Below are 17,019 nucleotides of genomic sequence, written 5' to 3' on the forward strand. Positions count from 1 at the left end.
AGGTTAATAATACAGTAATAAAAAACACTGAATTCAAAAAGCGACGCCAACACTAGATGCTGAAATCATCATACTCTTTAATCACACACTCTCACATAACACAGGTTACACACAACACTGATATAAACTTTTTTTTACCTAAGGAAACTACTCTAGATACTAATAACAAACACATACACATAAACAATGTCAACATTAATTACAATTTTTCCTCCATTCTTTCATTCATTCTTTCCTTCACTAATTCATTCGTTAATTCTCTCTCTCTGTTTATTTGTTTTTTGAAGGCTAAGGAATGCGGTATTCTTTTTTTAATCCATAAGGGAACAAACAAAATAGGTTGTAGTGCCTCTCACATAACACAGATAACACACTGATATAAACTTTCTTTCCAAATGGAATAACTCTATACATGCATAAAAAAACACATACACATAAAGACAATGCACATAGTGACAATACTATATACAGGTAAAACTTTAAAAACTAAAAAAAAAAATTATATGTATCAAACTAGATGTTCATAAGGATATGTATAGCTGGTAAGCTAGGTTTTCGGATCTTCACGAAATCAAAGGCGAGTTTCGTTGGTTTCATCCCATTTTTAGTAACAAATAAGCCTAAAAAAGGAAAATGTTTTTTATAAACAATACTTGTTACAATTATATTATTACAATATTATATATATATATATATATATATATATATATATATATATATATATATATATATATATATATATATATATATATATATATATATATATATATATATATATATATATATATATATATATATCGTGTATTTTAATAGTAGCTAAATATTCTACCAATAAGTATACTTTGGATATTATCAGTTTTTAGAATTTTTTTCTGTCCTCACGTTTTTGTTCCAGGGGACGAACAGATCTAAGAAGGGGGCAGTTACTAATGAACAGTGACAGATAGAGGTCAGTACGTGTGACCCCGACTTGATGACACTGCAGCAGGTGTTCTCTGGAATCTACATGTAAAAATAAAGACAGGATGTGACGTTTCTTCACGTGTTGTTCCAGAAGATACTAGCAGTGTTTGTGCAACTTTGGAGGAGCGATTAGGGACTCTATATAAGACAGAGAGTTAATGTAAAAAGTCAGTCGTATGGAGTCGTGGGTAGAATCGCGTCGGTACAGTCTTTGTTACTGTTGTCTACTGTGCGAGACAGTGGAAGAGAAATGTGTACGACTCGATGCAAGTTAACTAGGGTAGAGTTAACTGTAGTGGACTACTGTCGTTAAAGTCTATACAGCGAACTACAGTGGACTTGAGCCGTTACAGTCGATACAGTCGATTTAAGACACTCTGATTCGGTACACTTGAGTACGACTTGGTACAGCTTTGGGAGACCTGGAGCGACACTGGGAAGTGTGTCGTTGGTCTGTTCTGTGGAATACTGCTCGATGCAAGTTGAGAAGAGATGAATTGCAACGAAGTGAAGAGATGAATTGCAACAAAGTATAGCTAATTATAAACTGAAAGATATTGTACAGTCTTCTACGCTACATGTTACAGTGACGAATTGTTAGAGTTAATAGTCAATAAAGTTATACGAATCTGAAATTTGAGTCGTCAAGTTCTTTCTTTGCAGTTTTTTTTATTTGTGTGCCTACTAGTATATTTAGCCAGAAGATTCAGAAATACGTAACAATAGTATAAATATATTTTTTTCTTGTCATGTAAAAAAAATACTTGGATTCAATCCTAAATATTTCACAAGTATAACAAAAAGGAATACACCTTCATTTTCTAAATAATTATTTGAATCCTAAAAAAAAAGAAGTCTGGATTCCCAAGTTTACATTTTCATCAAGGAAATACAATACTTTTGCCAATTATTAATTGTATGAATGAGTTCAACATGTTTCTAATGCGCAGGAGTACATTTCTTCCAACAGTATTGTGACTTACTAGCTGCTCGACTGATGTCGTAATCTGTAAAAAAAAAAAAAAAAAAAAAAACATAGTACAAACATTTATAGATCTTTCACTTGTTTTTAAACAAACTAAAACATTTCTGCTTCTAATTTCTAGCCCTGTATTTGCATATAGTTTTAGTACGCTACTGTAGGGAAGAAAGTTAAGAAATGTGTAGCAAAAGGTAGCAATTAAATTCATTTCATTTTCGCTGCTTCTGGGGGATGCTGAAGATCACATGAGATAAAAGATGTGTAACACTGAGATACTCTTACAACATAGTCTTCCCAGCATTTTCACCATTCTAAGACAACGCAACCTTCGTTAGATTGATCATGTTCAAGGGATGGTCAGGGAACGTGACGAAAGTTATTCTTAATGGAATTGTGTATCAATATGTGAGTTTCGATCCCTTAGGGGTTGAATGACGATTAGCTTTGGACATTTTCTTTTTGTTTATTCTAACGTTCAAAACTTAACATTGTACAAACTTTTTTATTAGTTCCTACTATGTTACAATAATTGTTATTTGAGTAGCTAAATATTAGACAATGATGAATGATTGAAACTTAACGTAATGCGGTATCCTAGATATACTTTTATTTGAAACAATGTATTTACGTGGTGGCTTAATTCAAAATATTTTTTGTTTATAATGAATAACACGCCATCGTTTTTTTTTATTCCATATTATTAATATTATTATGTAAGAAATAATTTACTATTGGGTTGCCGAATAGTGTTCTCTATTTTAAAGGGTTCGCCGAGATAGAAAGGTTGAGAACCGGTCCTTTATGACTACTCGGGAGGGGCAATTAAAAAACATTATCCCCACCTCTCTATGTGGATGTAATTAACGCTCTGAACGTTTTCTTAAAAGATAAAGCCCAACACCTCAAAATGCGGAAATATATAAAAAATAAAAAAAAAAGCTATGGACAGCGAACAAAATAGGACTGTTTCTGTCCCTGGCGAAACATGGGGGGAGACGGTAGAGGCGAATTTTAGTGGAAAACTCATTAAATTTGTATACAAGTTCTTTACTTACGTTATAAATATACTAATTATTTATATTTTAACCAATTTTAGAGTATGTCGCCCCTAGTATGTTGGCCGATTTGGTGAGGTGTTGAGGGAGCAGCAATTGTTTCAATCGTAGCCCTTGGATTGGCGGAAGGGCGGTCTCTTTATTATTTTTTTTTTTTTTTGTAGAAATAACAGTTTGTGAACACAATTAGTTAAATATCTAAATGATAAAATCTACTTTTTAAAAAATTTAACCATTTTTGATATTTTTTTTTTCTGGTATATTGCCTGCTTTGGTAAGTTGGGGGGCGATAACATAGGGTTAGGGTTTACTGTGTGTTAGGGTTAAGATTCAAAATCACCCCCTCAGTCAAAATTTCTCGATTTGCAAGTGGTTTTGGTCAGCAATATGGCAATAGTTTCATGGGGAAATTCGACACTTTATCGAGCGTAAAAAAAGGTAGAAATAGTGAGGCGTCTCACTTTTAAAAGTCTAATTTAAAGAAGAAAAATTGTCTTTAAAAAAAAATCAGATTTAATTAAATAATTTTTTATAATACGGCCACACATAGTCTTGTAAAAGTATTTTTTAAAGTTGTTAGGTAATAATAAATAAAGTATTCCTATGTACTTTATTTACTGTATGCCAAGCAGTTTAAACAATCACAGCAAGTTTTTTATTCAATAGAAAAAGATTCGGAAAAGGTTGGGAAAAATCGACTAGGAAAAAAATTACTTGGGCCCAAATCTAATGCTCTGCCTGCTTCAATCCCTCGTCGTCCTCCAAAAGGTTGGAGCTAAATTTGTTCCGAAGTAAATTATCTTCAAATGAAACGGAGTTAACTCTCAAATAACAAACTCCAATAACAAAGATGAAGGTCGACAATATAAGTTAGTCGACGATGATAGTGAATGTCAAATAAGAATTGTAATAATAAAAAAGGGAAAAGTTAAATGTCATAAAGTTAAATCTCTACATTCATAAGAACTGTCATTATTAGCCGTATGTTTACAGTTCGTTATTTTTCCTTAAATTCTACCATTTATTTTTTTAATTGTCGCGTCATTTTCTCTATTCATACTTTTTTTCTTTCATTCTACCCTTTCTATGAAACAAATAACCATGGAATTATACTAAAAGGTACAGTAACTTGAAACTAGGTATTTGTGCATCCTGTCTGCGCATCCTGTCTGCGCATCCTGCAATGTATTTTTAAAAAATATTGAGATAAAGAAGGTTTGGTAATCATTCCAAGACAATTTTTTCACGACAATATCTCTAGCTAATTGGTTTCTAAAAAAATAATAGAATTTAATAAGGAAAGGATTCTAGACTAGATCTATATTTAAGAAGATCTTGATCTGTAGATATACTGACTTATTTGAAAACTTGTAAACTTAATCTAGATCCAGATCTACTGCCTCATATTTCTTCTAGATCTAGATCTACATTCTAGTTGTACTCTTTAGCTGGATATATCTATAAATTAGAATCTTTTCTACATTAGATTTACATTTAGATCTACATGATATCTAGTAACTAGTGAAGGCAAAAGATAGGATTTATTAGATCTAATATAGATTATAAAACTCTATCGTATCGTGATCTATCTCTGTAATTTAGAACTATAATGACATTAAATCTAGACTCAATAAATGTGTATGCATTTTATTTTATTTTTTTTTATTTTTTTAGCATTATAGTTAATGTAATTAAACTGAAAATTAAATTGTTATTTAGATGCAGATTTAAAATATGACACAATTATGATAGGTTACTTAAATTACAGGTTTATCGTTTTAATTTATGCTATATAAATTTAATAATAATAAAAAAGAAGAGAACTAGCAATATTTTTTAAAACTAATAATTGAAGTTTTTTTTTTATCTACTATCTATACAATATTGAATATACTTCTACAAAAAGATCAACTTTTCAAAGCCAATACCAAAAATAGTATTCGAGACTTAAATTTAGTCTACTATCAAGACTAAATCTAAGACTATATCTAGACTGCCTAAAGTTAGAGTAAATTATAAATATCTTAGATTATATTTCTGCTATATTTAGGGCTACACAGCCATATGAATAAGTGCTCGAGATGAACGATAGTCGTTCTACGACTGAAGGAGGCCAATGCTAATCATATATATTCAAGTCGAATTTGAATCAAATACTTATTACTATAACTATAGAATCTGTATAAATCTACTACTAGAATATAGATCTATATTGTAAATATAGCGCATAAATATTTTAGAACATGGGAAATTACGTAAGCACTGTCGCTTTTGAAAGTCATTTCATTGAAAGGGGTGGTATTGGTAAAATTGCAACAATTAAAAAAATACGTTTTCTCTGTCAATTTCATTTTTATTACTAATGTAACTATTGCATTTGTCTTTTAAAAGTAAAAGGGGGGAGGGGCGATCAATATGAAAAGTTAGTATAAAGGATAATACTGCATATATAACTTTTTAAGTGACTTTTTGCTAACAAAATGTACATATTTCTCTATTAAAATATGTATGACCCTCCCAGGGAAAGACAAGTCGTTGGGGAAGCATTATACCTATCAGCTCTCCCACGATCCAAACCGTAACGACAACATGATATAATAAACAACTGTATTAAAATATCAATATAGGATATTTAGGGGTTGGTGCGAAAGTTAGGTCTCTTTTTTTATATCATGAAAAATACTAAACCGAAGGTCTTAATGCATAAATGTTTATTTTTCTTCCCTTCATATTTAATGCAATTGAAGTATATTGTTTTTCAAGAACTTTGAATACCGTTTTATTAGCAGCCTCTTATTAAGGATAATATTTTTTTTTCATTTATATATCAGTATTTTCAAGAATAATCAAATATCTTGTAACTTACCTAATGTCCGATTCAAACATCCTTGCCTGATTACTGGAAAAAAATAAACCCTTTAATTTACACATAAATATTTTAATATAATCATTAAAATAATTTTTTAATAAACTTAAAACGTTAAGTATTCATGTACACCAGCGGTTCTCAACCTTTTTGGTTCCGCGATCCTCTTTTGCAGCTGTCTACTAACGTTAACAAATGTAACCATATTTTGAATATCATACATCATTAGCCAAAGCCGGAGGCCTTATATCGTGATGATTTGAAAAGCGTTACGGAGTATGTTAAACAATTCCAGGCAACTGTACCCTACATTTTGTGAAAAAAGCCAAGGTCAAGCTTGTTTCTATTTCACCAGATCAAGATCAAAACGAATGGCATTTGTGCATCAATTTTTTTTTTCTTTATATACAAAGTTGAAACAATTTTGCGAAGCTATGTTTTTGAAATTAAGAGGACAAAGATATAATGCCAAAGGGTATTTCTTTTGTAGTTTACTTTTATTGCTAAAAAGCGCTTCCAAGCGTGTTTAGTTTTCTACTTAAATACGAAGATTTAAAAAAAAAGTTGTTTTAGAACTTTGCCTCATGACCAACTAACTTCATTGTGAGATTGCAGAACCTTTTACAACTCTTTACAGTCTGTTTGTTAAATTCAATTAATTTAACACAATTTAAAACGCTAATATCGTCTTTTAATTAATAACGTCTTTTAATTATCTTTTAAAAATTACAAAAATTAGTCAATGAATGGTATAGTGAGTTGAGTTCCGACAACTTTTGACGACTCATTCTGAATTACCTAGTACACTTGGAGAAGCATCTTTGCAGAGGCTAAAAATATTTTTTTAAGCAAATCTATACTTCCAGAAATGAAAAAATTTTGTCCAATACATCAAGTGCTGTAGTAGTCGTTTCAAGAAGTTTGGAAAATAAGAAAAACGTCTTTTAAATTGCCATTATTATATGCTGGTTTTCTTGACTGTCAACTTTACATCTGAAATACTGTATTTTCTTGTTAGCAAAGCTCAGAGGTTTTATATTAACATAACGTTTCAGCTTTTAAGATAGATACTACAACTTCGTTACAAATAACTCATTGTGGCCTTTCTATTTCTGCTTCAACTCTAGAAATGCAATTAAATCATATACTATCGCAATTACATTTTCTTATCTTTATTTCCAAATTCATTTTAATGGGCTGCTTCATAATGAAACTTTTATGCTTACCTTCAATAACATACTATGTATAATTTCACCATAGAAATAAGAGCTATAACTGGTGTTATGTTGCGCTTCGTTACGCCGTTTGATAGACAGTAATTTACACTAATGTTAATTTACATGTTTGCAATAATTCTGCTGTTTGCAATATATTTTTTCGAATGACCAATATTAATAGTAAAAAAAAGTTGGGAACTATGAAAACTTTTGTACAATGTCAAAGACAAAAAAGTCAACGTTTTCCGACGGTCTTAGGCGACCCCTGGGAAATCGTCATTCGACTCCCCAGGTGGGGTCGCGAACCACAGGTTGAGAACCTCTTATGTACACATACCCCACCAACTCAACACGAGTAAGAAAGGTAATTTTAAATTGCTTTCTTCAAACAAATCATACAGAGATATGTGTGCCTTGCACTTATAGAAACATTACAATATTTATGTTTCATGAATAAAACATAGTAAAAAGTAAGCACATTTGTAGTTTTTAATATTCTAAGCAATTAAGCTTTTTTTTTAGCAAGGTCTTGTCCGTTTTGTAATAAAAACAAGTAAACGCTATTCTATGTTTTTAGTAGGAGATATGCAATACAAATTTTAATAAACTTACAACATATTTTGTGAATTAGTCGAATTCCTGTCATCTGTAACCTCAGCATTCCTTAAATAGATAAAATATAAACTCTATCTATCTATCTATCTCTACCTATCTATCTATATCTATCTCTCTCTCTCTCTCTCTCTCTCTCTCTATATATATATATATATATATATATATATATATATATATATATATATATATATATATATATTAGGGGTGCACCGGATAGTCGCTCCGTTCTCAGCCGAATATTCAGCATTTTTTAACTATTCGGCAATATTCGGCTCCGGTCGAATATCACTACAGGATAGTAAACCGGATAGTAAAAACTACAGCGTAGTACCTATATTTCTATTAATATTGTTAGGCGCCTCCGCGCTAAGTTATTTCCAGATACGCCAAACGGAGGTGACACTTAAATATCAAAACAACACAGGCAAAAGGCAAACAATATAAAGGTAGTCCACGCTGATAAACGATGTCCAACAAGAAGTTTAAACTAAATCTCCACGTCAATAAAAAATATACCAATATTCATAAAGTGGACATGATTCAATAATGTCAGTTCTGAAATACATTAACGTTTTTGTTTCAAATAAAAGAATTTGTTTTTAAAACTATGACTATGCACCAAAAATCTTTTAGTACAAAGTCAAGGCGTGTTAATCTAAATTGAAATAAAACTTTACATTATAAATTCGCATTACATACGTAGCAGCGATGTCTGGCATATTTTAAAAGCTTGTCTTGACCTCTAAGTGATCTAGTACCGGGGTCGGCAACCTGCGGATCGCGAGCCACATGCGGCTCGTTATATGTGAAGCTGCGGCTCTTGACTTCCATACACAAATATTATTTATTTTATCGAAACATTTTTTTGAAATAGTTCTGAATCGTTTAATGAGGATTAGGTACTGATTCAATTTCTCAGTCATTTGTACTCGCTTTTACCACACCCCTCCCCCATTAAACGCGTCTTCACTGTTGTCAGTCCGTTGGAAGCTCTCAAATAACGCCGTCGTCAGATGTTTCTATGTAGGTTTTAATTCTCTTTGACGCAAGAAGAATTGGCATCTTCACCACTCTCTTTAGCTGTGGCGTATAGTTTGTTATTGTAGTGCCATGTAGTTTGTTGTTTCAAGCAAATTATCTTCTCAAAGTTAGAAGCAATCTACAAGTAATGTTAATCTGGCAAGCTTTGCGCACCACTAGTAATTGCACAAAAAGGCGAACCATTTACAGATGATGAGTATGTCAAAGACTGCTTCCTACGTGCATCTGAAGAACTGTTTCGTGATTTCAAAAACAAACCAGAAATCTTGAAAAGAATCAAAGATTTGCCACTATCAGCAAAAACAGTACAAGACATACTTTTTTTTTCTGTCTTATCACTTGCTATAAATGAGTCTTGCGACATAAAGACACGGCACAAGTTGCCCATTTCGTCAGGTATATGCCCTCCTAAAGTCCAAAAGAACAACTTCTAGGATTGCTACCGATAGAGCGAATGTCGAGCAAAAATACCTTGAAAACAATAAGAACGAGTTAAATGAAATCATTTCAATAGCAACTGATAGAGCCAGAAGTATGTCTGGAAAAAATAAAAGGACAACAACGATTCGTCGAAGCAAAATAAATAAACCAAGAAATTCTTATGTTTCACTGAATAATGCACCAAGAAGCGCTTTGTGCCCAAAACGATTCCGGCCGAAATAGGTGAGGTCATGAATTGGGTAATCAATAATTATAAACAGCATCTTGTCACTCTACCACTTAAACGAAATGGAGACACAATATTCCGACCTCCTTCTTTCCAAAAAGTGCTATGACTTTCCAAAGGTAAGGTGAAACGTTTTGCTTTGTGCTTGAATGAAATAAATACATTCCTAATTGAAAAAAAGGCATTAATCACACCGAATGACAAATGATGCAAAAATTTTATTTATGGTTGATATAACAGAGAAATTAAATGAGCTGAATCTAAAACTGCAAGGAAAGGGAAACACAACCTATGTTTTGGTGAAAGAATAGGTTTGTTTTGAAGAAAATACATTCTTTTTGCAGAAGATATTCAGAGCGGTCAATTACTTCATTTTAAATGTCTAAAGCAGTGCAACATTTGACACAAAATACTTCAGCACAGTTAGAAACAAATCAAAGATTAATTTCTTGACATAATTGAGCAGTTAAAACTAACAAAACCATTCTAGCATTCCTAGTACACCATCACAAATAGTAACGAAATCCACGTTGATCCATTAGGAATTGAAACTAAATCTCTAGAAATGCAATTGATCGATTTAAAAAGTAAAGCTTTGTGGGGTGGAATATTTACAGAGTTGAAAAGCAAGTTGAAGTGCTGGAGGTCCAGAAATGTAGGTACTGCAACAAAAGTGGACTTCTTTAAAAGGAATGCACAAGTTGATTCGGCGCATGGAATAATCTTCCATATTGCTACTGTGAGGTGAAGAAGTTAACATTTGGAGTGCTATTTTTGGATCGACATGCGTATTCTTGCATGAGTATAATTAAAGTAAAGTAAGAAGTCAACTAACAAATGAAAATTTAGAGTTATGTTTGAAACTAAAAAAAACAAGTTGCCGTATGAGCCAAATGTATCCAAACTTTCTAAAACCATGCAAAGCCAACACTCCCATTGAATTTGTTAGCTCAATTGTTTGTTATTAAAGTACAGTGTTGTAAGTAAATGTTTAACTGCTTTAATTGTCACCGAAATAAAAAAAATAAGTATCTAATAATGTCATATATACATTATTTGATTTGTTGTGGAAAAAAAACGTATAAATGCATTCGATTTTTTTCATTAAAAAAAATAATTGTGTCTGTACTATTTATAATTGGCAAGAAAAAACGTTTGTGGCTCTTTAAAAAATTTGAATTTTTGGCTCTTCCGACTCAAAAGTTTGCCGACCCCTGTTCTAGTAACCAAGTAATATTCCTTAACTACGTCACGCTGATAATCTGTCTAGATGTGCGGGTATATCTCCAGGAATAGAGATGAGCAGCCCCCACATCCTTTCGTTTGTTTAGTCCATAAGATTGAGTTCATAGATAGACAGCTGATCACATTAAGCCAGATGTCAATGTGTTGACACTGTCTAGAGGTCACATCTTATGAGGGAACTGAGTTTGTTTACTTGGAGAAGAATTTGTATTAGGGGGCTGGACTACAAGTCATACCTCTATAAGGTTAATCTGGTATGAGTTTGTTTATTATGAGATAAGTTGTCAATCAACGTTCTGGACCACAAGTCATACCTTTTACACATTTGACAGGGTTATAACTTTGTTTACTTTGAGTCTCAATTAGGGAACTTGACTACAAGCCAAACATCTACGCTGTTATCAAGACTGCTAACTTGGAGACAAATGTCAATTATGAGGTTGGACATAAAACCTACAAGAGTGCTTTTTTCAACCCTAAGACCAAGAGTATATTATTAATAATTATTATATTTAATAGCTTAGTAAGCTAGGAACTAATTTTAATGTAGATACAAATAGAAAGGATCTGTATATATTAGCATTTAAGACACTGACCAGAGGTATCTTTAAGGGGAGGGCTCAAGAGACTCACCACCCCAACTTCTTACTTGCTTAATCCGTGACGCTTAATGTATTGATAGACAATGACCATTCTTAACGCAGAATGGATTAACGCAAATTGTTAAGATTTATTGACACTGTCCAGAGGTCACTAGTTGATGATACTAAGTTTGTTTACTTGGAGAGAAATGTCAGTTAGGGCGCAGAACTACAGGGCACACCCCTACAAGTATTTTGTTATACAAGCCACGGTTGTAAAAGTGGCTTGTAAGGGCCTTTAGTAAATTGGACAGCAATAAAATGGCTGATAAAAAGTCATCACTTATATGGCACAACTTTAATGTCAAAACAATGAACAACTCTAAAGCAGTTTGAAATGTTTGTAAAATAGTAATGTCACATGGTAGACCAGGCAAATCTTACACTTGTGTTATGTGTGTCTTGATTGAATAACAATATTCTTAATAATAATTTAGGAGTGTCAAGTAACTCCTCGTTATTACTTGTGTTACTTAAGATATATACTTAGCCACTATCTGTATTAGGTACAAACCAGAAGCGGTATGTGGCCTTTAAAACACAAGCCTAATGACAAGTTGATGGTGTCAAATACATGAACACAAACATCTACCCACTTTACAACCTAGATTGTATGTAAGAGAGATTTACACTATAAAACAAAGATTGTACTTTACCTTTGAAAGATTTACATTAGTTATATATACGTTTATATATTCTACATGGGTCATCCCACATACTACTTTACTATTGGTGGCCTCATACATACACACACACCATCTCATGTTACAAAGATTAGTTTATGATAAGCATATTTGTTAAAAAATGCTGTTGATTTTAATTTATTAATCAGTAAAAGGGTTTAAAGCAAGAAAGTAAATAAAAAAAACAAATAATATTAATATAGGTATGTTATAAAGAAGATTTGCAAAACTTCAGTAAAAGGAGCTGTTCATGTATGCATTCGCATCCGGCTCCGGCCGAATATCAAATTTTACTATCCAGTCATATCCGGCTCTGGCCGAATATCAAACAGTACTATCCGGTGCACTCCTAACACACACACATATATATATATATATATATATATATATATATATATATATATATATATATATATATATATATAATTATTCAGATACTTGTTCTCTGTTAATTTTACTTTTATGACTAATGTAATAATGACATTTGACATTACCCGGGGGGGGGAGTTGACTTTGATATAAAAAGATAATATATAGGATAACATAGCATGTTTAACTTTTATAAGTGACTTTTTGCTTAATAGATTTACGAATTTCTCTACCAAAGTACATCTGACCCTTCTTAGGAAAGACCTGTCGGGGGAGGAGGGATTATATCTATTACCCCTCCCACGGTCCAACCCTTTAACAACAACATAATATTGATGATAATATACAACTGTATTAAAACATCAATATAGCATATTTTGGGGTGGGTGCATAAATATATACAGTGATAAAAAACATGTATATATTCACTGTATTTATTATACTGAAAAAATACCAAGAAATGATTACAAGTATATACTTGCTTAATGGAGTATACTTTATGCTGTATTTGAAAGAAAGTATAAATGCGACATTAGTCAACACATTCCTCCCCTCTCCCCGAACCCACCGCACAGATTGGCCAAAATACCTGAGAGTGGGCGCTAATTGAAAAATAGGTTATAATAGTAAAAGTAGAATATATTATATAATTATTTGACTAATTTAAATTTTGTTCATAAACTTTTTTTTTGCACAAAAATTACCCCTCCCCCACCAGAAGGATTATTGTCGGGTGACTGGAGAATATAATCAATGAAATAAACACCCCTCCCCCTCTTTAACTTTACCAAATAATAAATAATTGTTTAAAATCTATATATATACATATAATTCTCTTCTTCCCTCAAAAGTTTAAACAAGAAGTAAATGAAAAATCACTATCTTATTTCTGCGGATAGTCCACGAGAAAACACAAGAGTAGTGTTCACACTACGGATGGCTGCCTAAGAGCTGGACTGTCGTTTAAATTTATCAAACCCTGCCCGCTTCCATCCCCCTTTGTCCTGCGGAAGGTTTGGACTAGGAAGTAAACTATCTTTAACTCTGACGGAACATTCGAAACATTGTCAAACATTTTACAAACACAAAACAGCAGCGCCGAACTTAACCATTGTGACTTAGAAGTCATGGAAAGAGATTAAGCAATCTACTATGTATATATATATATGTAAATAGCAGGGCGTACTTAACCATTGTGGGGCCCTATGGGAAATGGATTTCGCGGGGCCAAGTTTGGGTAGGAAAGCGGACAATAAGTGAAATTTAAGATTTTGTATTACAAAGTAAATTCGTCTATGCATTTTATCCATTCTTAACTAAGTACAGAATTACTTTACGAACCTTGCGGGTCCTATGAAAGTGGGTTCCTATGAATCTCTATATATAATTCTCTTCTTCGCTCAAGAGTTTGGACGAGAAGAAGAAGTAAAGGAAAAATCAATCTTTTATTTCTGCGGATAGAGTTATCCCACGAACTTTACGAGCCTTGCGTTTAGCGAAGTCTTACAGTGTATCATGAAAATTTTATTTCATACATAGATAACGCTCAATAGCAACAATTAATGAATGTTTCATTTTATCTACGAGAATTGTTGAACTAAAGTAATTCTTCATTAGTTTGAGGCGCTAGAAGCTTCTTTCACCAGATTACACAATTACGGCTAAAGCATAATGCCTTTTTTATTTATCGCCCGTAGGATAGGTGTTTTTCATATAGAATGACACCCTAAAATGACAATTTTTGTCTATGTATTTAATGAGTTTTCAAAAGATTTTAATAATTTCCGTAGATTTCCATGACTATTTCATATACTTTGCAATTTAAGGAGATTTCCGGGAGCTCCTGGAAAATCATGCGGCCGCGAGAAAACTGTTATAAGTTATAAAATGGTTTAATTTAATAATTTACACATAGAATTAGTGCTGGTCCTATATAAGTGTGGAGCCCACTGCGGTCGGATAGGTTGCTGTGGCTTATGGCCGGCCCTGCAAAATAGCAACGTATGCTACTCCGCCGGTTGACTAGTATAAATAATTTCATTTCTATATATTTTTAAGCCAATAATTTTGTAAACAATCTTTGTGATTCTCCCTCCATCCCCTTACAGTCACCCCTACAGTATCCCCCCTTTATTTGATTTGCATTTGGACATCTAATTAGTTTTTCTTTTTTTTCCCATTTATATATTACTATTTTAAAGAATAATCAAATATCTTGTAACTACCTGATGTGCGATTCAAACATCCTTGCCTGATTACTAGAAAAAAAAAACATAATTAGAAATATATATCATAGTTCAATCATTAGTGAAATATAAATAAATAAATAAATATATATATATATATATATATATATATATATATATATATATATATATATGTAATATAGATAGATAGATAGATAGATAGATAGATAGATAGATAGATAGATAGATAGGTATAGATATATGACTTTTAAATCATAAGAAGTATATAAAAGATACATGTTTATCATTTTTAATAATTGAATAATTAATGTAAAGCTGGGAAATGTCTTACCTCTGGAAGATACTACTCGCTTTTTCTTCTCCCACGTTAACACCAGTGTTAATTTCTAGCAGTCGGTCACTAATGAATTTAAATTAGAAATATTAAAATTAAAAAGAACGAAATGAAATCATATTTTGAATTGCTGTACTAAATATTTATGAATAGAACTTTAAGTTATAAAATTAATTTTCTTAATACTCCTGTGTACATTGTTTTTAGGGTTGAACTATCATCCGTTAATGACTATTGACAAAAGGAAAGTATCAAGAAGGTAATAAGAATTAAGATTGACTCTTCACCGGCCTCTATGTCCTGATCATCTCCATCGCCCAGAAAATCATTTTATTTCATCACATACGTCTGTTTGGGACACGGGTCCTTGAGTCCAACAGTTGCTCCCCTTATGGGTGAGACTGGAGACCGAGTTTACGAGAGATTCCTCCGCATTCCTACAAAGTAACACAAGAAAGGGCAATCACCGCAGCCAGAGCTGTTACTTCGATTTACTTTCATTTACTTTCTCGAGCAATGCTTGTTTGCTAGAACATGCTCTGGGAGTTCACTGGATGAAATTTCCCTCTTAATTAGCCTGTCTTCCAATAACACTTTTTACACAATGATGTCACACTGATGCCTGAAAAGACGTCTTCAATCTAATACACTTTCAGTGGGACTCACAAATCACATATTATCTTCTCTTCATAAGTTCATATACAGTTGACTTAATTAAATAATATTGATCTAAAGAGTTATTCATTTTGTATTCGTGTTTTAATTTGCTATATAGATTCCGATGTAACCACAATTAAGTCAATCACAGTTTTAAATAGTGGAGTGAAAGATACAAGTGTTGTAAAACTTGGAATGTATGTTTTATGCAGTAATTTCAGTTATTTTTTTTTGTTTTTGTTAATATATTATTTTTATTTTAGTTATGTTTCAATAGACATATTCAATGAATCGTTATTAAAAGAAGTTTTATTAAAGTTCATTTCTAATTAATATATCTTCCAGAGATCTGTCGAAATAGCTAGCAGGAGCTCAATTTAAAATATATATGTTTTTTCTATAACTGACTATATAAACAATATAGCCAGTCGCCTTACCTATCATTTCTTTTTGTACTATATTGCGACATAGTGCTTCAAGAGAAATATTTAGCATGTAAAGGTTATTAAGGGAATGAAAAATTGTTTATTAGGGGTTAAAAGTGTTAGGTAATGTTATATTCTGTATATAAAGTGTAATGTAAAAAAAACAATTTTTTATTACGTGTGATACTTTATAATTTCTCTAATCGTTTTGGTAATCTTTTATAATACTATTTACATTTCATTACATAAAACTACTTCAACCAATAAACAGAACTGTTTGTCACAGTCTTGATAAAAAGCATTTAAATAGAAAGCATTTTATATTATCTGGGCGTCTTATATCCATCATCAGTTCTAAGATTTACAATTATTAGCTTATATATATATCATTAGTGATTTTAACCTTTATTGTAGCATTTTTTACCTACATTTATTTTTGTATTTATTAAATCAAGTTAAAGGACAATTTTATATATGACTTACTTGCTCTCTGATTCACTGTCGGTTTTAGGTTTTCTTATTTTATCTGAATGGAAATAAGAAGAACATATATTTTTACGTTTAAATTAAGTGTGAAAATTTCTTTGGATGCAGTTTTAATCTTTAGTATACGAGAAAGGATCCTATATTTTCTCAGCTATATGGATATGTGTATGTTGGTATGCAACTGTGCATTTATAAGTTCTAAGTAATGTATACAAAGCTAATGAAAAAAAAATTAAGCTAATGGAAAAAAAAAGAATGCTCTTCATTCATGAATGTCCTAGTATCACGTTCGACTGTCTTAGTTTCAGTTCCTAGTGTGTTTTCTTCACGTCCCGAGTGTGTTAGTTTCACTTTCAGAGTGTCTTAGTTTCAGGTCACGATTTTCTTAATTTCAGGCTCGGAGAGTCTTAATTTCCCGCCCGAGTGTCTAAATTTTACATTTTAAGTGTCTTATTTTCGCGTCGCAAGAATGTTAGAAAAAAAAATAAGCAAAGAATACTTTTTTAAGCACACCTTCTATAATGAAAAGCACAGAACAATAACTGCAATCTGTCTTAATTGAGAAC

The 17,019-nt window shown here is 31.8% G+C and overlaps 1 protein-coding gene across 2 annotated transcripts in view; it reads right to left on the reverse strand.

Moving 5' to 3' along the window:
- The window catches only part of LOC129922875 (uncharacterized), a 27,562-nt gene continuing 10,543 nt past the window's right edge, over positions 1-17,019 (reverse strand). Inside the window, exons 7-13 of one of the 2 annotated variants that reach the window (XM_056010847.1) lie at positions 16,451-16,493; positions 14,883-14,951; positions 14,570-14,602; positions 7,696-7,746; positions 5,867-5,899; positions 1,947-1,970; positions 1-620 (exon numbers count right to left, since the gene is read on the reverse strand). In XM_056010847.1, coding sequence (XP_055866822.1) covers position 620; positions 1,947-1,970; positions 5,867-5,899; positions 7,696-7,746; positions 14,570-14,602; positions 14,883-14,951; positions 16,451-16,493 — 254 coding nt within the window. In that variant the 3' untranslated portion in view covers positions 1-619. Of the gene's footprint in view, positions 621-797; positions 1,971-5,866; positions 5,900-7,695; positions 7,747-14,569; positions 14,603-14,882; positions 14,952-16,450; positions 16,494-17,019 lie in introns of those variants that run through there. The other variant, XM_056010846.1, reaches the window with a different exon arrangement.

This window comes from Biomphalaria glabrata, chromosome 14, assembly GCF_947242115.1.
Source record: "Biomphalaria glabrata chromosome 14, xgBioGlab47.1, whole genome shotgun sequence".
In the NCBI taxonomy this organism is placed as follows: domain Eukaryota; kingdom Metazoa; phylum Mollusca; class Gastropoda; family Planorbidae; genus Biomphalaria; species Biomphalaria glabrata.